Source organism: Phaethon aethereus (assembly GCF_964289735.1).
Source record: "Phaethon aethereus genome assembly, chromosome: 1".
NCBI lineage: Eukaryota > Metazoa > Chordata > Aves > Phaethontiformes > Phaethontidae > Phaethon > Phaethon aethereus.
This window is the reverse complement of record NC_138575.1, coordinates 116495976-116520801: the sequence shown is the minus strand read 5'-3', so window position 1 is coordinate 116520801 and position 24826 is coordinate 116495976. Positions and strand designations below refer to the sequence as shown.

General features: G+C 43.3%; 1 protein-coding gene across 2 annotated transcripts in view; it reads left to right on the top strand.

Moving 5' to 3' along the window:
• Nucleotides 1-21702, top strand: part of GRIK1 (glutamate ionotropic receptor kainate type subunit 1) — a gene marked incomplete at both ends in the record, with an annotated part of 170931 nt that extends 149229 nt beyond the window's left edge. For both annotated transcript variants that reach the window (XM_081999327.1, XM_081999326.1), the window contains 4 exons: nt 324-541; nt 5662-5887; nt 10811-11061; nt 21547-21702. In XM_081999327.1, the coding sequence (XP_081855453.1) occupies nt 324-541; nt 5662-5887; nt 10811-11061; nt 21547-21702 (851 nt within the window). The remainder of the gene's footprint in view (nt 1-323; nt 542-5661; nt 5888-10810; nt 11062-21546) is intronic.
• Nucleotides 21703-24826: the final 3124 nt, after the last annotated feature.

Sequence of the window (24826 nt, the reverse complement as noted above, 5' to 3'; positions counted from 1 at the left end):
AAAAGGGATTCAGGAAACAGACAAAAATACTAGTACAGCTTGCTGGGCATGTAAGAAGTTAATGTCAGAATGAGCATTAGCTCAGAGATGTGATGGGGCTCAGACCCAAGGATAATTCCATTTGTCATGTATCATGGCATACATCCCCTTCACAGTGTGTTACCATTATAAATGTTAGCTGTGCATCTGTGAGATTATTGTTTAAATCATTTTATCATACTACAGCTCATAAAAACATTCTGTGCCTAAAAACAGTCTGTGGTATCAGGAAAGGCATCTCTCAGCATCATTTTAATATGATTGTTTTGATGATATTATAACAGGATCAGAGCTGATGCCCAAAGCTCTTTCTACCAGAATAGTTGGAGGAATATGGTGGTTTTTCACCTTAATCATAATCTCATCCTATACTGCCAACCTGGCTGCCTTCCTGACTGTGGAGAGGATGGAATCCCCCATTGATTCAGCAGACGATTTGGCAAAGCAAACCAAGATAGAGTACGGGGCTGTTAGAGATGGATCCACAATGACATTCTTCAAGGTAAGATGGCATCAGCCAGCTCTCTACAGTCAGACTGACTCATGGCCCTCCCGTGATAAATGGAGAGGTGGAATAACAACACTTGAACGGATTAGCGTAATAGGCAAATATATTGTTTGCCCAAATTTGTAGAGGATCCTTCAGCAATATTAAAGATGGGAGATTTTCCCCTAAAACATATGGAGAAACAATCTGATGCTGTGGGGGTCAAACACATGCCTTTGATGGTCGGATCTGAAGGGAACCAGGGCATGGACACGGGGACATTCTCCTCCACGTTGCTTCTCAGGGCAGGATCTCAGCTGCTTCCAGCCATTTGGCTAAAGATCACCTCTGAAGGTCACAGTTGCACTGGAATAATGCAGCAGGCAGCCAAAATGCAAGTTTGTTTATTCCTTTTTTAAAATGGTCCATGGTCAACATTGCACAGACTATTAATATATGGGTCACATACACACATGAACACATCTGTAAGTAAAAGATCATTTTCTGTGGCTAATTGCTTTGTAGATAACTGAATTGTTGGGGTTTTTTTCACTATTAGTATTAATTACATCCAAAATGGGCTAATCTCATAAAACGTCAACGTAAAAGCCGACAAGCTATGAATATAGGATATATGTGCAAAAATCCTGCGACAATTAAAACTAATTAGCAGCTTCGTTGGTGGTGTAAGCAGGGAAGTTAAGCGCTGAATGAACCGGTATCATGCTTTTTACTGCAACAGCTAAGAATGGCGTTCATAGACAGTCAAATATGCAGTGCCTTTGAGGAGGAAGAGACACTGTGGGGAAGCAGCATCTGGGGCAAAATGACATGGGTGCCACGCACGAGCCCTCTCCTTTGCTGCTCCAAGCCCCGGCCCCCCGCCCTGCTTCAACCGCAGGCCCTTACGCTTCCACACCAGGCAAAATGCTTGCAGATGAAAAGGATCTGAGCTGAAGTATTTGGGTCATCCCTCAAAATGATTAATGCTTATCAAGGATGCTTCAACCATGTGATAGGTCTGACGGTTGGCTATCCCCACCGGAGCTGTCAAGGGTGCAGTGCCCTTGTAACGCCCCTCCTGCGGCTGAATAGAAATGTTTCCGTGCTGGAAGAAACGCATAAGCCACAGTATTTTTCAGAGCCTCGTTCTAGTTGGTTCTTGAAACAATGAGCTGACATTTCCATTAAGATATGCTGGGAAACCCATCTGGAGATGTTCCTGGAAACTGTGTAAGGCAAATACTGGGCTCTTGTGGGGAATATAAGGCAGGAGGCGGCAGCTCTGTCGCCTTCTGAAGGACTGAGAAACTCCCCTGGTCTAAGAGCTCTTCACTGCCCAAAGACAGTCACTGCCGGTGCTGTTCTGAAGTCAAATTCAGCATCAGAGAGAAAAATTCAGAACCTATTTCTGCCATGTTTTTTAGAGGAAATAGCTTCTGAACTCCAACATGAGAAGTTCAGAATAAATTTCTAGAGCTGTTTTCCAGCTTTACACTGATTTTTTTTCACCATTAATCCCTGAGGTTAAAATGTGTAGGCTTAAAAGAATTTAAGCCTTTAAAAAAAAAATTCAGACAAGGTGATTAAATATTTATATGCTGTACATGCTAGCTTACTTGTGCCCGAAATATGCATGTACACAAACACAAGGGAAAGGACGCTAGATTTTGTACAGAACGGAGATGAATTCTCTGGCAGAATGAAGGTGACATAGTGAAAGATGCATGAAAAATACAATTAATCACACTTGTAAACCAGTGAGATGCACACAGTGTTATATAAAAGGTATTATTATTTTTATTGCAGAAGCCCTTCAAGATCCTCACAAGATTAGGATTTCTTTACGCTGTCCAAACCTAAAAAAAAAAATCACAGAGTAGGGCTGTGTACAGTAAGTATGATAGTTACTTATGTGCGCAAAAGGAAGACTGTGTGCTCTGTGAGGGCATGGCTTTGCCTGGGAGGATGTAAAACCAAATACTCAGAATTAGGAGAAGGCAGGAATAAGGGTTTCTGCGCAGCAGCTACTCCCATTCCTGCGCTGCACAGGCATTACGGTAGTTTAAGAAAAAGCAACTTTATTAAAGAAATAACTCTGCCACCTTTTGGGGAGCTGTGAAGCCCTGAGCTGGCCTGGACCCTGTTCCCCGGGCTGTCCCATGTCCTGATGGAGCTGGGAGCTCCCCAGCACCCAGGGGTACACCCCGACAGCCATGCCCCTGAGGTTCGAGGGACGGAGGGGCTGAGCTGGGGTGAAAGGTGCTTTTCACGCTGGGCAGCCTGTGCTGCAGAGAACAGTCCTGCCGCCTGGGAGAGCTGATGTGATGGGGACAAGGAAAGGGAAAGGAGGGATGGACACAACCAGCTGCAACAGCATAAAAACCTCCTGTAGGAGTGTAGCACAGGGCTGGGTTGCGCTGAGGAAAGGTCATTATTTCAAGAGCTTTCTATGTTGCAAGGTTTGATTTATCTAAGACCTACGTGCAGTACTGAAAACAAGAAATGCCAAGAGAAACAACAGATTCTTTCAGACCAACAGTTTTTGAAAGCAAAACCACGACACTCCAGGAATTCCTCACTACAGAGGAGAGAGAAACAGGAGAGCACCTGTCATGTAGGACACAAAATGCAAAGACCAGATGGGTCTGATTTTCAGGTCTATAAGAGACACATACGGTAAAGGAATTTCTGAAGACATCAAGATAAAGATCCTGGCACGAAGCAGACTCTGAAGAGCTTTGGTTTAGGACTCTGTGCTTAAAGCAGGAGCGGGAAGCCCCTGAAAGACGGTATTACGCTTTGTACCTACTGGATGGGATGCAGGTTGGGAACCATCTGGGAAAAGCAAGGTACTTCCATTGCTTTTATGAAAACTCTATTTGCATGTATTCAAACTTAAATTGCCTTTTTTCTTTAATCTTGTTAATAATGCAAATACTATCAGTTGTGGTTTTCCACTAATTTTGAATGTCTTACACTAGTATCCCTGTTGTAATAGCGTCCCCAGAAAACCTATTGCTAAAGAGGCAGTACTTTCAAGAAAGTTTCTGCAAGGACCATGCCTTCTAGCCAGGTAGTGGTGGGAATGAAAACAAAAGGAATTTAAATTACTTGGGGGTGGAAATGGAGTCCTGACTTTGAAGGAACCTCAGTTAGCCTCAGTACAACCTTGTACACAGATTCCAGATCTGGCCATACCAGATGAAAATACCCAGAAAACAGGGCCTGGACAGTTAAGGAGCGTTCCAGCAAGGGGTGCAGGTGACCCAGCAGGATCTCAGGCAGCATTCACCATCTATGTGCATGTCCAAATTTGGAAAGAGTGTAACTGAAGGCAAGGTGTTTCTCATCTACTAATTGTGACATAGGCATATTTCTCCAGACTGCTGTCCTGCTTGGTTTCCAACATGTCTATAAATCTTCCATTGCTTTCTTGCCCTGCTGTGATAATAGATCTCAATCTCACGTTGCAACTCTTGCCAGCTCCTATCTTCTGATGCGCAGACATGTTTCTGCTGAAATCAATGAAAATTCAAAGGCCAGAATTTGGCATATGACCTATCCTGAAAAAAATGGGAGTTGGCAAGTTGAGAAGCTAAGATCTTCCTTTCAAACTAATCTGAATAAGGAATACATCCTCACAGTAATTTCAATATCAGACTCAATCTACTGCATAATCTTATCATCAATTTCAAAAAATATTCCCAACTTCCCAACTGGGCGGTAAAAATGGCTTCTACTAGTAAAGGGACACTTAACCGTCTTCAAAGTTTAGTGGTATCCTGTGGCTTACCAAACAGGTGAAATTTAGGTGGCATTCACAGGTATTGAATTTACAGGTAAGCCATATTAACATTTGAAGCTCAAAGAACCAGGAAATCACCTTCCCACAGACACTGCTGTTTAATAAGCACATACAGTCTCCACACAGTGAGCCTAAAATCATCTGTGGCGGCTATAATCCAAAGCTAGGGCTCACGAAGGAAGTGAGGATACACTGGCCCAGAAGAGGGGAAATGTAAGTGTGTGGAGGACCTTCAGCTTGTATTTACATTAAAAACTCAATTTGTGTGCGTCTGGCTTGTGCTAGGGTGCAGCGACAGCAATGGTTGCCTTTGCCGTCTTGAGAGAAAACGGTTTCTATGGGCAATTTCTAGCGGTCCATCTGTCTGTAGGTCTACCTTGTTATCTAATCCAAAAGCTCAATGCTGTTTGAGAGCATACAAAGAAGAGAGAGATTTAATAATGTTAGTACTGTGCGAGCGCTTGAAGGTTGTTTTGGTTTGTAGGTAGCGCATCTTCAGGTTAGCAGGCATAGGGCTCCAGCACACCCCCGAGCAGGTTCAGTTTTTCTTTTAATATCCTTCAGTGAAGGCAAAAGTGCGAACAAGGGGGCACGGGCGCTGCCTTTCCCTGCGGAGTGCCTGGGTCCCGTGGGGCTCCCACAGCACAGGGAAAGGAGCGGGGAGGAAGGGATGTTCAACACTGTCTGGAGGTGGCTGGGGCTTCTGGCATCCCTCTTCCCCGTGCAGCTGGGCATTGACACAGGACACGTACACACTCCTACTGAGGTCGGTGGCAAAATCCCCCTTATGTTCGGTGGGAGAAGGATGGAGTCCTTAAAGTAGGATTGCAATGGAAAGCAGAAAGCAGAAGTCTGCTGAGAGATCACTTTGGGTTTGTTTCTCAAGCTTCACCCTTGACGTACATGACTTCTAGGCAAGTGATACCTATACAAAAGAGGCAGCACTTTATTCATCACCAGGCGTTTGGAGCAGTGTGTTTGCCCTGACAGGCAGACGCACTGCTTCCAAGTTGCAACAGCATCCAGCTGCACTAATTTAGCTGGGTTATGTGCTGTAATCCATGTAACAGCATTAGCCCAAAAAACTTCAAAGCACTTCACAGTTGTGCCAGTAATGAAGTTCTGGCACTGCGAAGAAAGCAAAAAAAGAGATTCCTCAGCATAAAACACAGTAAGAGAGAAAGGCTGCTGGAAGGAAAACCCTGCTACCAATTCTCTTTTGTTCAAGATGTGCTATTGGCGTCGGTCACAACAAAAGGCTGGGGAACATTTTACAAGTGTAATTTGGGTGCTGGTGTGATTCTGTGCCCTCGTTTTCCCTCCTTAGAAATCTAAAATATCGACATATGAGAAGATGTGGGCATTCATGAGCAGCAGGCAGCAGACTGCGTTGGTGAAGAACAACGATGAGGGAATCCAGCGCGTGCTCACAACAGACTATGCGCTGCTCATGGAGTCAACCAGCATAGAGTACGTGACACAGAGAAACTGCAATCTCACCCAGATCGGGGGGCTCATCGATTCAAAAGGCTACGGCGTGGGAACCCCTATTGGTAAGATCTTTTCCAGCACAGGTGTTGTGGAGCACACCCAGCAATGTCCCCTTCAGAAGTTTAGATGGCCATTTGATTCATGTCCTAGTCTTTTAGAAACCTTTCTCATCAAAACAGACCTTAGGAGCCTCCTTTTAGGCAAAACATCTACTCTTCACCCGCTCGTTTGCAAGCAGTCTCTGCAAGCAAGAGGGAATAGAGCAGTGCTGGCTACATCTGCAGAACAAGGTCGAGTGATCTGCTCGCCTTCTGGAGCATCCCATGCATCCCAACCCGGGTATTCTCTTTTGAGCATGTTCAGTGTCCTTTTCAAGATTTTCTGACTGTGGAGAATTAGAAAGAGTGTTAGGTTTTTTGTGCTGGGTTCTTGTGAATAATTGGCACTGGGCAGCCAGATCTTTTTCCTGTATAATATACTTCATGATGCTGCTCACATATGCATTTACCATGCCACGCTCAGTTAATAGCTGTGCAATTTTGTTGTCTTCAGGGAAATTATTCAGGGCAGTATCAGCTTACACAGGTATAACAGCTGAAGTGTTTGGTCCATTGGTTGCTTGGTAGACCAGATGTAAATAAGGGAGAAACACCACTGCACTTTGAACTGTGATTCTCTGCTACCAAGTACCTCAGACAGATTGTCATATAGATAACATTTTAAGCCTATTTTTCCACTGGCAATGTGAGAACGGCCTTCTCACCCTGAGGAAAATGATACAAAAGCTAAAATCCTGAATAAAGACAAATGTGTGGCAAGAGTTTCTTTGCAGTTATAAAGCTGCCACACTTTAAACCAAGAACAATGAAGTAATAATTAGAACAGATGGTAATCCTCAGAGGGAGTGCACCCATTGGAAATACAGCTGTGAAATATATTTATAAGATGTTTCTTGTATGATAAATGTGCCTTACTTTTTTTCTTAAGGAAAACCATCAAAATTCAGGGGAATAGATATCTTCAAGCACTGTGGAATAATTCAGTGCCATCAAGCATCTTAAAATTTTAAAGACTGATTTCATAAACATGATAAGCCATGATCCTTCCACTATGGACCCTGAAGGCTGTTATTTTTCTCATAGCATTCAGGACTATTGATTGCAGAAGCTGTAGAGAAAAAACAAACAAACAAACAAAAAACCAAACAAACAAACTTGTCTGTGACCCTTAAGACCAGTTTCATCAAGTTTTAAGTAGACTGCATTTGCTCCTTCAGGAGAATGCACAACCACATGGCTAGGGTTCGCCACAGCAAAAGTATGCTTCACACTCCAGCCTTTCCAGTAAATGAGCTGAATACTGTCACCATTTGGCTCCCAAAGAAACAGGAAGGAGAATTTTTGAAAGTTCTTCTATGAATCCAGGAAATGTACTATTTTATTTACCAGAGCAACTTCTGCAAGTAAAAAACTGTAGATATAGGCTCTCTTCCTACTCCTTTGTGCTGAGTAAGGTTAGACACCTAGGCATACCAGCAAACATCTCCATTTATGTTTGTTACAGAGCCTATGGGTCACCAAGAGGAGGGTTTTCATCAGATAGAATCTGGCAAAGATTGGCAAATCAAAATGGCAAAGACCATTACTAGTGAAAAACCTGCAGCGATGGTTGGTGGTGAACTTAACGCACTCTGGTACTGCTGTAGCAAAAGCACCTCTGAGCAAAACCTATGCAAAATGTCACCCTGGGAGGAATCTGGTTGAAGAAAGCAACATTATGAGGTTTAATAAGGCCAAGTGCCAGGTCCTGCACTTGGGTCACAACAACCCCATGCAAGGCTACAGGCTTGGGGAGGAATGGCTGGAGAGCTGCCCAGCAGAAAAGCACCCGGGGGTGCTGTTTGACAGCTGGCTGAATATGAGCCAGCAGTGTGCCCAGGTGGCCAAGAAGGCCAACAGCGTCCTGGCCTGTGCCAGAAATGGTGTGGCCAGCAGGAGTAGGGAAGTGATCGTGCCCCTGTACTCGGCACTGGTGAGGCCGCGCCTTGAATCCTGTGTTCAGTTTTGGGCCCCTCACTACAAGAAGGATGCTGAGGTGCTTGAGCATGTCCAGAGAAGGGCAACGAAGCCGGTGAGGGGTCTGGAGAACAAGTCTTATGAGGAGCAGCTGAGGGAACTGGGGTTATTCAGTCTGGAGAAGAGGAGACTGAGGGGAGACCTTATCGCTCTCTGCAACTACCTGAAAGGGGGTTGTGGTGAGGTGGGTGTTGGTCTCTTCTCCCAAGTAACTAGTGATAGGACGAGAGAAAATGGCCTCAAGATGCACCACGGGAGGTTTAGATTGGATATGAGGAAAAATTTATTTGCTGAGATGGTGGTCAAGCATTAGAACCGGCTGCCCACAGAGGTGGTGGAGTCACCATCCCTGGAGGTGTTCAAAAAACATGTAGACCTGGCACTTCAGGACGTGGTTTAGGGGGCATGGTGGTGTTGGGTTAACGGTTGGACTTGATGATCTTGAAGGTCCTCTCCAACTTCAGTGATTCTGTGATTCTGTGATTATTGTAGGTGTCAGGACGTGTATTAATTCCAGTATCACTGCCAGTGCTGATGCTAGTAATTCTAACACTAAAGCTATTAACAGTTACTTGGGAGACTGCTAAGAAGGGCCTGAGACATAGGTTGTTAATACTTCAGTTGCCATAAATGATATGCTGAGTATTCAAAGAGGTGTTGAGATGGATTTGTGTGCAGTTTTAGTGCTCACCAATAAAACATCACCGATCCAACACTTCAGGCACACTTGACAAACTTTAAAAGCAGGCGCAGAAATATAGATGTACCTGTTACCCTCAAGATGAATTGTGATGATCCTGCTGGCAACATAAACATCACAAGAAAGAATGAACATCCCCACAAATCCTGCACTGTGACTCAGGCTGCTTCACTTTACCTAACAGCTATGTCCTTTCAGACAAGGGAAAATAGATTAGTCCTACAATCTAACAGACTCCAGCTATCAGGGCAAGGAACCTCTCCTGAGGTAGAAACAATTCTTCTCTTTCTTCTGAGAGGCATTGCCGGTTTCAGCAGTAATAATTCACTTCGCTGTGTAAAGTCAGTTTTGAAGGTGCTGCTGTTTTGTTTTCTGTTGTGCTTATTTTTGATTCTTTAGTAGCATGCACGGAAATCATCTATTCTTACAGCAGGCATGTTTTTCTTTCCAAGCTGGCTACCTCTAGCAGTGGCTGCTCATTGCTGGCTTTCCAGATGGACTTTGTATATTCTGACACAGGTCTCTTGGCATCTGTGATCACAGCATGTCCTAGTGCTGGCAGTAAGATACACTGAAAAATAGCTGAGTGTTGGCACAACAAATGAAGAACTGCAATGTTTTTCACACTGATTTTCCTCAGACAATGCTGCACGCTAAAGGAAATGGAAAGCAGAGAGGGGGACTTGTATTCATGGTACAATTATTTTAATAATATCCTGCACAGCAATATAAGAAAGAAAACTAAAGCTGCGAGGCCAGATTTCCAAGGCTATTTAGATGCATAAAGACATGAAAATGGTGCCCAGTGAGATTTTGTTAAGTAGCCGTGTCTATGTGCTCCACGCTACCAGTGAAATTTTGGCACATGTTCTATTTTAAAGTTTGTTTACCTTGATCAGCTTGAGAATTGCAACTGTATTAATTTGCAGCAAAATGTGACCTTTACTGAAATCACAGCTTAAGAAAATAGTCTTACTAATGCACTAAAGGAGAGGGAAGGACGGATGGTAGTTAGCTACACGGACAAAGGACTGGCAACGCTGACTGCGTTGCAGTCCAGACACTAAACGCTTCTAGCTGGAGGAAGCCCGATGTGGCAGGGTTTGGGGGCACATATATGCCTTTAGAGCCAAACAGCCTTTCTTGTAACCCTCTCCTGCTTGCCATTATAAAATCCTCGCCCCATAAAGAAATGTCTCTCTCACAACGCCAAAACCAACTTCAGCTCGTCTATTATAATTAATAAGAGGATTATTATTGATAACTCCAGCTTCCGGCAACACGGGAAGAGTTAATTGGCCGTAATTTGCTCTAACTGGGGGCTGCTCCATCCAGAAGCGGGGCGAGCGGCAAGCCTCTCCCTTGTCCCCCTTTAGGGCTACAGCCTTGTGCTTCTGCAACAGCACGGGTTGGCTGAAGGGACTTCCAGGCAGCAGAGATTTTGGAAGCTGGAGAGCCAGAGCAGAGCGCCTGAGAGGCAAACCTAAACAGATTGAACTGCCTAACGTGGCCCCACTATTTGCCAGATACTGTACAGGCCCATTAATGCTGCTGAGCCCGAAGACACATCATTTAGCAAGCTGTTGGCCTGAAAATAAAAAGCATGAAAATAGTTGCTGTTTTCAGCTTGCAGTGCCAATGTTGTTGCAAGTGACGGAAAAAAAGGCTGGACTGCCTTGTGTTCTTACAAGCTGTGAGGTAGCTGAAGCGGAGTTGTGGTGTGTGGTTGTGCTTATGCAGGTGTAAATGGGAAGAGAATGCATCGGATGGACTGTGTGCTTTTCTTGGACAGCTACTCATTTTACATGCAGTAGGAAAAATAAACAGATGTGGAAGTAAATAGAAGAGATGCAAAGCAGAAAGTCTCAAAGGATGCTCAAAGCAATATTCAAACATGATATGGAGGAATTACTTAGCAAGAAAACCCACTGCCAAGGCTTAAACAAATCTCCATAGGAGACCCTAGAATTTATAATGAATTCTCAAACAAATAACCACACCAAAGCAGCCTTCTGCTTTCCAGTCCCCAGGGCAGACACCAACAAATAGTTCTCTTCCCCCTTCCAGCCAAAAAGAAACCAACACTTTCTAGCTGGAGCAATGAGTCGAGTGATAAGGGAACACTTCTGCTTCAGACGGGAGCAGCTTGCGCCCTCCCTGCCTTCCCTTCGCTGCAACCAGCACCGACGGGTCTTGCTCTCACCTTGCAGGGTCTCCTTACAGAGACAAGATCACCATCGCCATCCTCCAGCTGCAGGAGGAGGGAAAGCTGCACATGATGAAGGAGAAGTGGTGGCGAGGCAACGGCTGCCCCGAGGAGGACAGCAAAGAAGCCAGTGCCCTTGGGGTGGAGAATATTGGGGGCATCTTCATAGTGCTCGCTGCAGGGCTTGTTCTTTCGGTGTTTGTAGCCATTGGTGAATTTATATATAAATCGAGGAAAAACAGCGATATTGAGCAGGTGAGTCATCCATTTCCAGCTTGCTTATGTTTCTGGGAGGCTGAGGTTTGTGGATGTGGAGGTGACTACATGATAAGTCTCTTTGCTGGAGTGCAGATTTTGTATTGCTGAACTGTAACCGTGCGTTTCTGGCACTAAAGACAAATAATTTATTAATAAGTACAGGGATGTACCTCACCGACAGTCCAATTAGTGCTGTTTAGTATGGCAATGCAGAACAAAAGCAATTAATTTCTCAGACAGTTTCTGCTCGATCTTTAAGACTTCAAGTATAAATTATGTTGGAAAGGAATAAAACACAACTGGATTTTTTCTTTTTATATGGCATTAGCATCCACCCTTTGAGTAACAACAGGAATGTACTTCCAAATCCCCAAGTGTAGTTTTTCTCTTGCTCTAGAAAACATTTTTTTCACAGCCAGGGGTTTATACACTGTGCTGAAGCATGCACTTCAAAGCAGGGAGACCTACTGAAAAGTGATGGATGCTACAGTAAAGTAAGATGATGAAGACAAAGAAATTCTGGTTATAGCTCCGTTGAAGCGCAATGAGAAATTTGAAAGGGCAGAGGGAAAACAAAGGAAATGCTGTGTATAAATCATGCATTACAGCGGTTTGTGAGATAGAATCAATCATTAAAATGGAGTGTAAACACCCATTTACCAAACTGCCAACTGCTGTGAAAGAAACAAGACATGAGCAGCGACTCGGCGTCCGTTCGTGAAGTTGTCCACCAACCCTCTCATGCCGGCTGCCTTCCCTGGCGCGGCTCGGTTCTGGCCACCTCCCAGACCCTGAGGTGGCCCTGTTTGGCTCAGCTGCTTTAGCTGCTCTGGCACTCTTCACTTCAACAGTGCTTGCAGGGATGCGGGTCACATTGCACTGCAGGATCAGGGGCCCCGGAGGCAATCCCCAAGGGGCGGCTTCGTATCACCCAGCTTTAGGTTCCTAGACAAGAGGCATCTGCTTCTGAGTGGGTTGTTTAAGCTCACTTTGCACTTCTAGATGGGAAAGGCAGGAGCTTTTCCGTGGGCAACTCATCCTCTTCATCCAAGGTATAATCCCGTGAAGCTGATGATATAAATGCCAGAAATTACTGTCGAGAAAAATAACCTTAACGAAGGCAGCAGGGAGGAGTGGGAGGGGAAGGAGAACATTTGTCTCAGAGGTGAAGTTTACAGCAGATAGAGCAACGGTGCTGGGACATGGGAGGGATTGACGCCTGAGCAAAAACAGGCAGCCTGAGGGCCTCTAGAGGACAACGTCTGATTTTGGGTAGGACAAACCACCTCTACCTCCTTGCTGCTGGTAAAGGATCACCGGTTAGCCGGTTAAGGCTACACGCCTGCTGCTCAAGCAGCTGAAAGGAAGCGAGCTGAACCCTGCCACGCATCTTCGTTTTCCAAACGACACCTGAGGGTATTCTGGGTCCGTGACACCCAATGCCAGTGTCAGTGGCCTTGGTCCTCGCAGTATCCTGCGGGAGGAGGCAGCTCCTGACCGTGCAGACGTCTCGGTGCGTGCCTGCGCAAGCCCTCGCTAAAGGCAACGGCACCGCCTGCAAACGACAGACGCGGCTCACGTGGAGCAATTTTGCAGGCCTTATTAATCAGGCTGCTCCTGTTTTGGAATAAGCCAGAGACAAGAAAGGTGAACGTGTCCTGCCCACATTGCAGCCTTCTGGTTAGTACTTTAACCCCGCAGAACGGTTTCAGCACAAGACGCACAAGGCACGTGTCGGTAGCTTTGTTTCATTCACGTCTCGGGAGTTCTTTCGTTCAAATATGTTCTGGAGAACAGTCGCCGCTAATTAAAATGTTTAGTATAAATGCTAATATGGTGCAGAATATCCTGGAAAATCTTCGGGAGTCTGGGAAAGGCAATGCATTCCTGAAACCATAATTCAAGTAGACCTAAAGGTTTGCATCATGACAGAGTGTTAATTTACTGAGTAATATATTCAGTGAGTAACATCGTATTCAGGGATACATATGTGCATATGTACATATACCGTTTCTGAAATTGTACTACTGTTTCACAGCACTGTATTGCTTATTGTAGGCAGTCTCTTACTAATTAAAATCTTTAAGTGAGTTAATGTGGCAACATCACACTTCTTTTCCAGAAGTAATTTTACAGAAAGTAGAATACCAGTGATTCCAGTGTTACTTTCTGATTTTTCTCATTTTGTTTTTTATTTTTATTCTGGTGATATAAGAAGCTTAGGTGGAAAACGCTATACAGCGCATATTATCACTAAGCTAATCCAAAGCATGAGTCGAATACAATCTATTACTTTTCTGTTTCCATAAATAGAATCTCTTTTGATTTAAATAGATTTCGAATCTCATTCTCATGTTTGTTTTTAATTTTACTTCTTTCAGTCATTTACTTTCTTCATTTTTCTTTTCTTGCATGCAAGGCCTTTTGTTTCTTTTACGGACTACAGTGTAAGCAAACCCATCCGTCCAACTCCACCTCTGGCACCACCTTATCTACGGAGTTAGACTGTGGCAAGTTAATCCGAGAGGAGCGAGGGATTCGAACACAGCCCTCAGTTCACACTGTATAGTCAGGAAAGGAAAAAGGTGTGTCTGATGGAAAGCATTAAACTTAAACAGTGCACATAATGGCAAAGGTTGTACTCACCAACACGTAGTTAATGATTTCAAAGTGCCTCTTGCTTCAGCAGGAGATAAGCTTACCTAATGCAAATTGTCAAAGTCCCGGAAATTTGGGCAGTTTAAATGCATATCACAGAAAATAATTACACCTACAGCGAAGAGCGAGTGCAATAGACTGCAATAGATTTTAAGAATTATCACAGTCTCTATGTACTATTGCCACATTGTCATTTCATGGGGTAATTCACCTTTTTCAGGTAAGAAAAATTATTTGCCTCCTTCTCATCTTCTACCAAACCTGAGTAAACCAATAGCAGTCTCATTACTAAAAGCATGGGGAAATACTTCGCTTGGTCTCTGCTGAAGCATTCAGCAAGTGGGCCAGGCAGTTCTTTATAAACCTCAGAAAATAACCTGCAGGGCTCCATTAACTTTCTGAACCCCCATGATAAGCAGCCGGAGATTCTTAGCTTGCATATCTTATTCCCAGTGTCAATATTTAATGAATTTTAATTTGTCCATTTAAAATTCATTAGCCAAAGCCTCCAAGTAACTATCATAGCACAAAATCATATCCATCAGTTAAATTTTATGCCATGTAACCATTAACATTTAAGAACATATTCAGTAAAAGCACCCTCAGGCACCCCCAATATATACCTTTCACAGAATAACTCCATTGACTTGGCTTGAGCAATTCATGATGTTCACTTTTGTAAGGCTTTGTAACATGGAAAACTCCTTTATGGCAAAATCAGGGTATCAATTTATATCAAACAGTAAAGCCTTGGCATTGCTTTGCATGTTGAAACACACAAGGAAGCTTTTGTGTAGCAAAAAAAAACCTGGATGGTTTTTATACCCTGGAAGTATACTGGTTTGATTCTCTCTAGTCCTCAGCTTAGTCTGGGGGCTGCAAGGGCAGGAGACAGTGGACTGGATCTGTTGTTGCCACTGAAAAACATATGACAACAATTTGAGATCCACAAAATGTATAGACAAGCCAGCTCATAGGATGTCATGAACTGTGGCAAACCACCACGTTTTCAAAACCTGATTACCTTTTACCTTTCATTATATCCCAGTTTACCACCAGTTTCACCAATTCATTTCCCGCCCCTCACACCTACTTCATGTTTTCTTGCGCACAGCAGTTCCTCCTCATCAAACAAATTCATGATCTGTTTTATTGAGGGGCCATTTCTGGACCCTACTGCAATTGGAAAACATGTCTGAGTGGATGTCTTCACACTCCACCGCCAAAGAGCTACTTCTGCTCTCCTCTTGAATTGTTTCTCTCATACCTGGATCCTGAGAAAAGCCACAGCGTAGAGTAACCTGTGTTTTCTTTCTATTCATGGCAAAATTTTTGGTCAGCACTATTTATGCTGGCAGTGGGCTTATGTACTTTTTGTGATGCAGGTGTACCGCTCATAGCTAGGCTATACCAACCCTCCTCTGCCAGTGCTCAGGCATGTACGTGAGTGTCTATGCTCTGCTCCAGAAGCTGAAAGAAATTGTCTTGCTCAAAATGGCATTTTAACTTGTTTGAATAGAGCCTTGAAAGCTTTGGTTCTTCATAAAATGAGCCTTCTTACCAACAAAGACCTGAATTAGATCTTCTGTATCCTCGGCTTAAGAAAACACTTTTGTTTGCAGTTTCCCGGTAGAAGTGACTTAAAACTAATTAAATTCGGCTTCTCTCAACTCTCAGAGGAGAAGGAAAATTCCTAATTTGTTTATCTCCATCATTGCTCTACACAAGAAATCCTCTGGGTTGCAGCTTCGACCACTTGTCTAATCACTGTTTAGATGCATAGAAATCCCGAAAGTTTCTGTCACTTTTGGGTAAACATTTTCATATCCGTCAAGGATACAGTCACAGTGCTGGTAACAGTCATCATTTCCCTGTGTCTAACTGTCCCCACAGACAACCTCACAGCTTGCCTGGGGGAACCACAAAGCAGCTCCTCCTTTCCCTAACGGAGCTTCGTACCCAGCTATTTAAAGAGCCTCGCTTGCTCCTCAGCAGCTGCGCCAGCAGCTGAAGAGCCAGCGTGCCACCCCGGGGCCGACAGATCTAGGCTTGTAACGGCAGCGTTTCCGAAGTTTGCCGTGGCTCCAGGAAAAGGCAGGTGCCTTCAGGTTATAACAGCGAGGCTTGAGGAAGGCACAGCCCACAGAACCTCCCATGAAGTGCATGGTACCTGGCAGGACTCCTGCATAGACCTAACAAGCTTCAAGAAGAAGTGTTAAAGCCTTCAGAGATTTTCTGCTGATCAGCACCCTAAGCTTCTATGGCTGCTGTACTGTAGAAATTTCGCCACAAAAAACACTCTGGTCACCGATACAGACGGTCACCGTTGCATCTTCCTAACTTGCAGCCTTGCAACCACACCCAGGACCCAGTAACCTAAGTGGAGCCTTTCTCAGGCGTGTGTCCGCGCGGGGCCCGTGCTGCGCGATCGGCGCAGAGCCGGCAGCTCCGCCTGCGACGGATGAGCCACAACAGACTCCATCCGCTCCGGCACTCTGGTGCTGCCAGCGCTGTAGCGGGAGAAAAATGGCTATAAGCATACCCTTATGTCATTTTAGATCAGTTTTTGGTTTGCTGTTTGCTGCATTTTACTCAGAACTCCCAAACAGTTCAAACTGACAAGCGTTTGCAAAAAATGGCCTGGGGTTTGGCAGACAGAAGCCACCTACCACTGAAAGCAGCGGGGCCCTGAATAAGCTGGTCCCAGGCCGCTGCCAGGTGGATTTGGCTGGAGTCGGTGTGCCTGCCTCGCCTTAATGGCGGCTCCTGGCCTCATCAAACGGCCTGCGGTCCAGTTAGGCAGAGGTACAGGGGGAAGGAGGGAGAAACGGGGAGACGGGAAGAATAAGAGGAAGAAAGGCAATACGACCACCGTTTCGGAGAGCCGGGATGAGGGGGGTTGACAACGCGCCTGCGCCGTGGGACTAGGCCACGCGCAGCAGTGACGCCTCCCACAGCTAGACAGGTATTTCCTCAAAGAACTGCCACGGGATCGTGTGGTCTCGGATCAAAGCCTTGAAGCTTCATGTCTTCAGCTCTTTGGAAGCAAAGGAGGAAGACAAGAGGGAGAAGGAAGAAATCGCCTATCTCAGTGAGGTTCTTGCAAAACAGACTTTTTGTCTCTTCAGTGAACATCAGCTTGAACCCCTCCTTTTCAGACCATAACCCCACATCCAAACTCAACTATGGCCATCTGTGCCGTCACTGAGCAGTCCCACCCGTGCTTAGATGGTTTGTGAGACCAGCAAGCAGCTTCACTGATTTTTTTTCTTGTAAACAGGAAACTGAGAAACAGTTTATATAGCTGAGGAAGAGTTAAAATAATCCATGGCTCATTGTCATACTGTTTTGACACTCACTGTTCAATAGGCTCTGACAGTTTAAAAGACGTAATTTAGTGATCTCCTCATGCAATTACCATCAGTGACAGAATACTCAAACAGACTCTTAATGTGCCGCAACAGCAGTTTGCTCACCAGGAGAAACTATTTTGGATATTTTTCCTTCGGTGAACTAGGCACAGACAAATAACTTTTCTTTCAGCAGAAGACATATGTCAGTGTCCCAGCTACGGGACCTTCACAGCGATGAGGGCACTGCAGAAGACAAATCCCGACTTCTGCACTTCCTCCTCTGTGCCTGAGCTGGTCAGGGTTCTCCCAGAATAAAATCTGGCCCACATCCTTTGATTTTCGTAGTTCTCAGTTCTCCAACACGGTGCAGTGGATTTTAGTTGTTGTTGCTTGTTTGTTTTTCTGAGGCATTAATAAAATGCAATTGAAAATTGTCCCCAGTGATAGCCCAGCAGCATAAGCAGCAGATCGATAAAGCCTGACTACAGATTCTTCTTTTTCAGTCCTGTTTCTACTTTATTTTATGTATTTTTAAAAATCTGAATCTATAATTATTCTAAAGCTTAACACAATCTTCTGCATGGGAGCGTAAGGAAGGATTTGGGAGCTTCATGACCAAGCTTTCATAGCCTGCTGAAGTGACCAAAGGGCAAAGAGGAAGAGTCTCACATCACACGGAGAGCGAAATCCATTCTGTTTTTAAAGGATGACATTTCCTTTTAGCCTCGCAGGCCATGTCCTGCAGCATTTTGACGCTGCTAGAATGAGAAAGCCGAGCTGACTGAAAGCAAAACGTTAAACTTACTACTCTGCTGTTAAATGTATTGCTCTGTGCCTACTCTGCTCTCATTCTGAGCGAGACCTCAAAAGTCGACTTAACAGCGTGTAAAAAAATAGCTTTTTAAAGAAACCCTTTCAGCCTGGCTATCCGAATATGAGACATATATAAGAACAGCATATTACCCTTTCAAATGGAATTTTAATGTCACCATCCCTTTTTTAAGGCTACTGTAATTATGCTGCAGACATAGTGCTGTTCGGAGGGCTATCCCGGGTGTCCCCACTGCATGTGTTCCTTGTCTGTGATTTTCCTGTAAATCCTATAGCATTCTGGCTGAGTTTGTACTCGCTCTGTACCACAGTTTTCTGCTACTTGAAAAGTTCAGGGCGATTCCATTTTTCGGACATCTGTTCAGTTTCCTAATTGCATGCACAAGCTTGGAGATAAATAGGATTTTGAGCTATGCTTCCTGAGGCTCAAAAGAAAGTTCATGTGTAACTGTCCTTCCGAATGAGTAACCAAACCCCTGAAAGTTCAAAGAATCATCTCAGATTGCTCTTTCAGACCATCCGAAGCTCTGTGTGAAGGCAGAGGGACAGAGGAAGTCCTGTGTCTCCCAGGTTTTTAATGCTCTTTGCCACTTCCAGCTGGTTTTCTCAAAGATGGTAGGATCTCAGACACAGGAATACGCACAAAATTGATCAAAGTCGTGGTTATGTCCGTAACCAGTGAAATATCTTTGAAGGATCAGTCCAGGGTCTTAAATCTACATTTAATTCATTGCTTCAGGTGACGAAACTCATGCCAATGGTGTTTTAAGTCCCTCAAAACTAAGAGTAAAATAACTATAAAAGTAAAACCGCTTTTGTTCTTTTACAAAGCCAGGAGCAGGAGCTGGAAGGTGTAAGACCCAGGAAGCTACCGCTTTAAACCTTCCTCCTGCCCCTCTCCCAACCCACCGCCTCTATAGGGTGGCCAAGCCCATTCCCATGTGAGTTGAGCGCGTGTGTTTCGACCTCTCCTGTGGGTAACCAACCCTCTGGGGCCTTGCACTGCCAGGGTGGGAGAGGAGAGCGTCCTGGAAAGGCAGAGCCCTTGCAGATTTTGAAGGGGCTACTTCCATACTTTAGTGGGTGGAAAAACATGATCAGTTTACAGAAAAGATCATCAACAAGAACAGTAATGTTTTTATTTTCAGTTTTAGGTGTAACTGCTGTTGATGAACATTTAGGCAAAAGTTTAATTCTTAGACAAGACCTAAACATCAAAGCTATCCTTAAGAATAGATTGAAGTCTTGCTGATAATATTTATTTTAAAATTCCAAACAGAGTTGGAAGTGGAACCAGTTGGGCACTTCACAAATCATGTAGTCATATATTAAAAACCTCACATACTTAATGCCAGCAAGATGTTTTAAATATCTATCTGCAGATGTAAAATGATCTTCATGGGACTATTTTGTTGATATGAAATTGAAAGGCATTATGATAATTGCATAGTCTGAATAACATGAATCAGTTCGGAAAATTAAAATATAAGCCTATTAAGGCGGCAGTAAAATGTACTATTTCATCTGCAGAAATCACCCCTGAATGCACATTGCAGAGACCGATGGCTATTATTAAATATGCACACAACATGTAAGTTAGTAAGAATAACAGGGGAAGAAAATAAAAATAAACCTGATCAGTCCTATAAATGGTTAATATGAACTTTTCCTTATTTGCCATGGAGTTCTGGAACCACTTTGTAATCTAGATTTTGAAAGCTCAATTAAAACTAAGATAGTAGAGAGGAATTATCCATGTTAAGCCAGCCACTTAGAGCATACAGTTTTATTAGCTTGGAAATAAGTGGCGATACTCTCTAAAAAAGCCTGAAGCAATATAGAAATAGTGTCTGTATTAGGATGATACCTGTATCACCCGCTGCTTCCAGAGGGCAAGGGGCTGCAGCGGGCACATTTGACTCTAACTCCAGTAAATCTGGAATTCCTATATTCCATTGTCAAAGGGGGTATTTAAATTATAATTGCACCAGCAAATTCCTGGCTATTACCAGACAGTAATTTGGGGAAAAAAAAAAAAAAAAAAAAAAAAGCAGTACACTGCCCTGGCCTATGTCTATTACATTTTGTAGCTGGCCTGAATTAACAGTAGTTCAATTTATGCGTACTTAAGAAATCTAGATGAACAAAAATTAAGCATCTGAAAGAAAGGGCATGTCAAACTATAGATTTAACATACTATGGGATCTTAGTCTGTGTGCAGCCCATCCCACAAATGGACACGATGGCGTACGCAAGATCATACACGTTTAAAACGCGCACACACAGACGCTGACGAACTGATGTCTTGAGCTCATCTGCAGAACCAGGGTTACACATGTTACAGGGAGTGTTTGTACTGGAGAGGAAGCGGCATGATGTGTGGGATTCACTTCTCTGGGATCCCTTTGCTACCTTGAACAAACGATTTAACCTTCATCCACGTCACCCTCATACTCTCTTCTGCATTTGAAAATATTCCTCTAGAATAGCTGGCTGCTAGGAAAGCTTAGGTTTTCTCCTTTTTGAATAACATATCTGTTTTTACTTTTTTTAGCCCTGTATAACTGAGGTCACTATTGGATTATTACTGGTTAAGAACTGAACACTGCTTACCTTGCATTGGTGTCACTCTGGAAGGGAATTTGTATTTGAGACACAGAACCATGTCTGTGCGCTGTTGCTGTCTTTTTACAAGAACTGTCGTTTTAACCAGTTGTTTTAAAGCTGGTCAGTTCTGCAGTTCTAGAAAGGGTTTGGTAGGAAGGATTTATTCAACTTGATGAAGGTAAGGTGCTTAAAGCTTTGTTGCACACTGCTACCATCACTTCCTTTTATATATAAATAAACTATTTATATATATTTGCATGGAACAATTTTTTTGCATTGCTAGATACTTCCACTTAAAGCCTCTTTGTGGGTTTTTTTTGTGTTACATGTAATTATTACAGCTGTGGATTTTAAAGGATGTTTCACTTGCTGAAACGCCTTTGTTAATGTTGTGATGGTGGGAAGAAAAAAGATTTCTGCTTTCTTTCTAAATTATTCAGCTACCTTATTCTTGCAGTAATTTTCTCCTTTCTTCAACACACAATATTCGAAAAAGATTCTTTCCAAAGAAAGAAGAGGGTTGAGGACTGTGCTATATTTTAGAAGGGTCTGCTAATTTCATGAGGGGAAAATAACTAAGCCGCAAAGAAAACTTCAAAAATGGTGTTGTTTGTTTTCTCTAGTATTCCAAATATTTTTGTGGCTAAGGTACATGTAATTTAGAAAAGATCTCTTTTCTTTTAAGGTCAGGAGGAAATTTTCCTACTGAAAAAGGGTAAGTTTTATGATATGAAGCCATCAAAACATCACAAATGCGTTGTGTGTAGAATTTCAGAAACATTAATAATCAGCTTTAGTTAAGCCAAAGTTAAATTCAGTGGAAGCCAAGTTAGGCAAAAAACATGACTTATACAGACTCACTTATTATACTTTAGGGGCTTATTCAAAGCTGGCAGAACTCTGCAGAGAAGCTTTCTGAGCCCGCTAGCAAGAGCTCAGGTCCTTGCTTCTAAAAGCCACCACTTGTGCCAAGGGTATGGTGGAACCCTGCCTTCGATGAGAAGTGTTTAATGGCATTTCCATGTCCCACCAGTGTCTGTCTTTCAACGCGATAATGGAGGAGCTTGGAATTTCGCTCAAGCATCAGAAGAAATTAAAGAAGAGGTCGCGAATGAAGGGGAAATCTTCATTCACCAGCATCCTCACTTGTCACCAGAGGCGGACTCTGAGGAAAGAAACCATAGCGTGAGCAAGAGAGACACCTTTGAGGAAACATCAGGAACAAAACAAAACAAAAACAATGCTGCCTCCAAGTCGATTGTGGTGGGATTTCTGAAATATAGGCATTTACCTTGTTCTTCAGAAATTCTCTGTGGTTTCTTTTTTTAATCTAGAGGTACAGCAGTTTAAATGGTCATATAGACTGATGTACTACTAATCATCTGGGAAGTGTCTCACTATTTCTTTTAAGATGAATTTGTATACTCACCTGTTTTGCACCTCTCTTCCCCTCCCCACGCATCGCTCTATGTGCTTTCTAAATAAATAAATAAACAAGAGACAGGGTTCTTTTTTCCAATAATCTTGGGAGTGGAACCTTTTTTTTCCTTTTAAAGAAAAGATTACAGTTCTGCTGAGCACAGTTGTTTAGAAACCAGGACCCAGACAACCAAAATAAAAATTCATACAATTAACTCATAAACAATGACAATTAACTCATAAACAATGACAATTAACTCACAAGCAATACAAAAATGTCTTAAATACAAAGGTATACAACAATGAGTTATTTTTACTTCCTCTGATATTGTAAGGAATACTCTTCAGGTTTTTTCTGTGAGAAACTTGTTTTTCCTTATCTTTTCTCTGTTTCATTTCTTTTAAAACACGTTTATTAGGTAATGCCATGGCTCCAGGTGCTAGATGTTCAAAAACGAAAACCAAAATCACAAAAGTAATGATCAGTGAACAGGGGAAGGCAACACTGACATCATCACACTGCCGTATCCTCCAGCTTCTGATACCAATAAAACAATTCTTGACTCCAAAATGAAAATCCCTTAGAAATTAGAGCCAAGAATATTCAATTTATAACAAAACTTGACCACACAGATAATAACATCTGACAGGAATACAACCAATCCTCTGGAACAGAAACCTTTTATTGGAACGGCTCAGGGCACCGGCAAAATGTTTTAACAATGAAGGAGAAAGCAGATTCCCCCCCAAACCTGTTCCTTTATCTTGCAGTGAGGTAAAGCACATCTATATTTATTGCTGTGCTATCTCTGTGATTAATTCTTGTTGTTCCTGGGGCTTTTATTGGTGCCAGCTTGTTAGCTCTGAAGGTGCCTGTGAAAGGAGACAGGTGAAATGCAGGCACATCCACACCTGAAGGGATGCGGGTGGGCACAGGAGATGGGTGCCCCTTGCACCTAGCATCCAGGAGCTGTACCCCTGCCTTCCTACATGCCAGGTTATATATATATATATATATATTATATATATATATATATAAGCCTGGCCTGTCCCAAGGCTACCCCACCACTATGATTACCTTTAATCCTAAGGCAAGGCTGGAAAAAGGGAACCAGAGGGCTGAAGCCACCAATTGCTTTTCCGCGCAGCACATGGAGCCAGGCAAGCCCGAGTCATATCAACCGTATTTGCTTCAGCTTGTGGCGATGTTCATTCCCCGGGTGCTTCTCAAAGTGTTGAGTTTTGTTGTGTTTCTTGTATTCCCTCAGGGAACATATTGCTTATGATTGATTAACTTTCCCTTGTAGCCTTGGCCCTTTCCTCTGTAAAAGGAGAAAGTAACGTGAAAACCTTTGAGTGGAGAAATCTCTCCTCCAGCTTCACCTCACACCGTCACTCCCTGCAGCCCACTGTGAGCTTTTACACTGGCATGGCAAGGTCAATCCGAAGTGAACAGTATTGCTTACAAAAGCTCAGCTTCAGAAGTGACACATTTCACTATTATTATAGACTAGAAGACACCTCTGTTCTTTTAGCCTTTCCACAGGGTCAAGTTTCCTAAACCTCTCACCATTACCACCTCTTTCCCCAAGGTTCTCTGTATTTACCCCATATCCTTCTCCAAATGCAATGACCAAAACTAGATTTGCTTTTCCACCCATGTTGAGCTGGGCAGAAAAATGGCTTCTTGTGTCTCGAAGGCCATACTTCTGCTCATACACCTGGTGAGGAGATCTCCGTGGCTGAATCGGGTAAGGTGGGTGACCCCTCCGTGATACAGGCAATGATCATTCCAACCTGAGTTTAGGGCCATATGGAATTGCACATTTTTGTGATTTTTTTTTTTAATGAACTGTTTCTCCAAGTTTGTCAAGATCGGTTTGTCCTCAGCCATGTTTGTTACCTGAACAAGCTTGCCAGTACCTGCAGATTTAACAAATGTACTCACTAAAAACCATCCATAAAGGAGACCCAGCTGGCAGAAAGACCCCTGTAGGTCCCCCCCCAGGTTTGACAGTGAAGCTCTGAGAGCTGATAGGACAGTTAATAGCACTTTTGGCTATCATACAGTACACGTCATCTAGCCTATTGCCCTACTTGTTTATGAAAATGTTATGCAGGACAGGATCAAAGGCTTATTAAGGACCCTTCCCTCACACATGGGGCCAGTTAAGGTGTTAAAGAAGGAAATTAATCAGATTAACAAGACCTGGTTTTGACAGATTCGTATTAACTCTTGCTCATTTCCTACCAGTTACTTGCAAAATAGTTACTTCATCCAAGTCTTTGCTGGGCAACTGAAGTTAAGCTGGCTGGCTCAAAACTCCCTGGATTCTTCTTTTCCTTCCTTTGAAGATAGGAATTATTATTGCTGCTTTCCAGCATTTCTTCTCTACTGTATCTATCCTCCATTAGTTCCTCTCAGCAGGTTTGGAGCAGTCATCCTCTGGGAAACGAAAGAGAAGGGTCTCTTTTAAAGTGACTAGAGTAGGAAGCTCTGAAATCAGTGCTTGCTTTTGGGATGTTTGATCTCCTACATACCGCAATGACACACTGGGCTGATAAACAATAATTAAGAAAACCAGCCCCTGGCCCTGAGAGCTCATAGAGGATCTTATAATAAGGTGTTTTCATATTCAAAGGTAGTTTCATTTATTTATGTCATCATCACATTACCAACAGGTCATTCAGACCACCAGCAACATTCTAATATCATGATTGAAAAGCAGGTTATTATTTTTCAGTCTGTGTAACTCTATTGCTCTGCCATCCACAGCCTTTAGCTAAAATATTTTTAAATGAGAAAGTTCAAAGTGATAAGGGACTTATGATCAGATCTTTTTTTTTTTTTAAAGGAACGCTCTTCTGTGGCTTAGACCTTGAGGTTAAAGAAT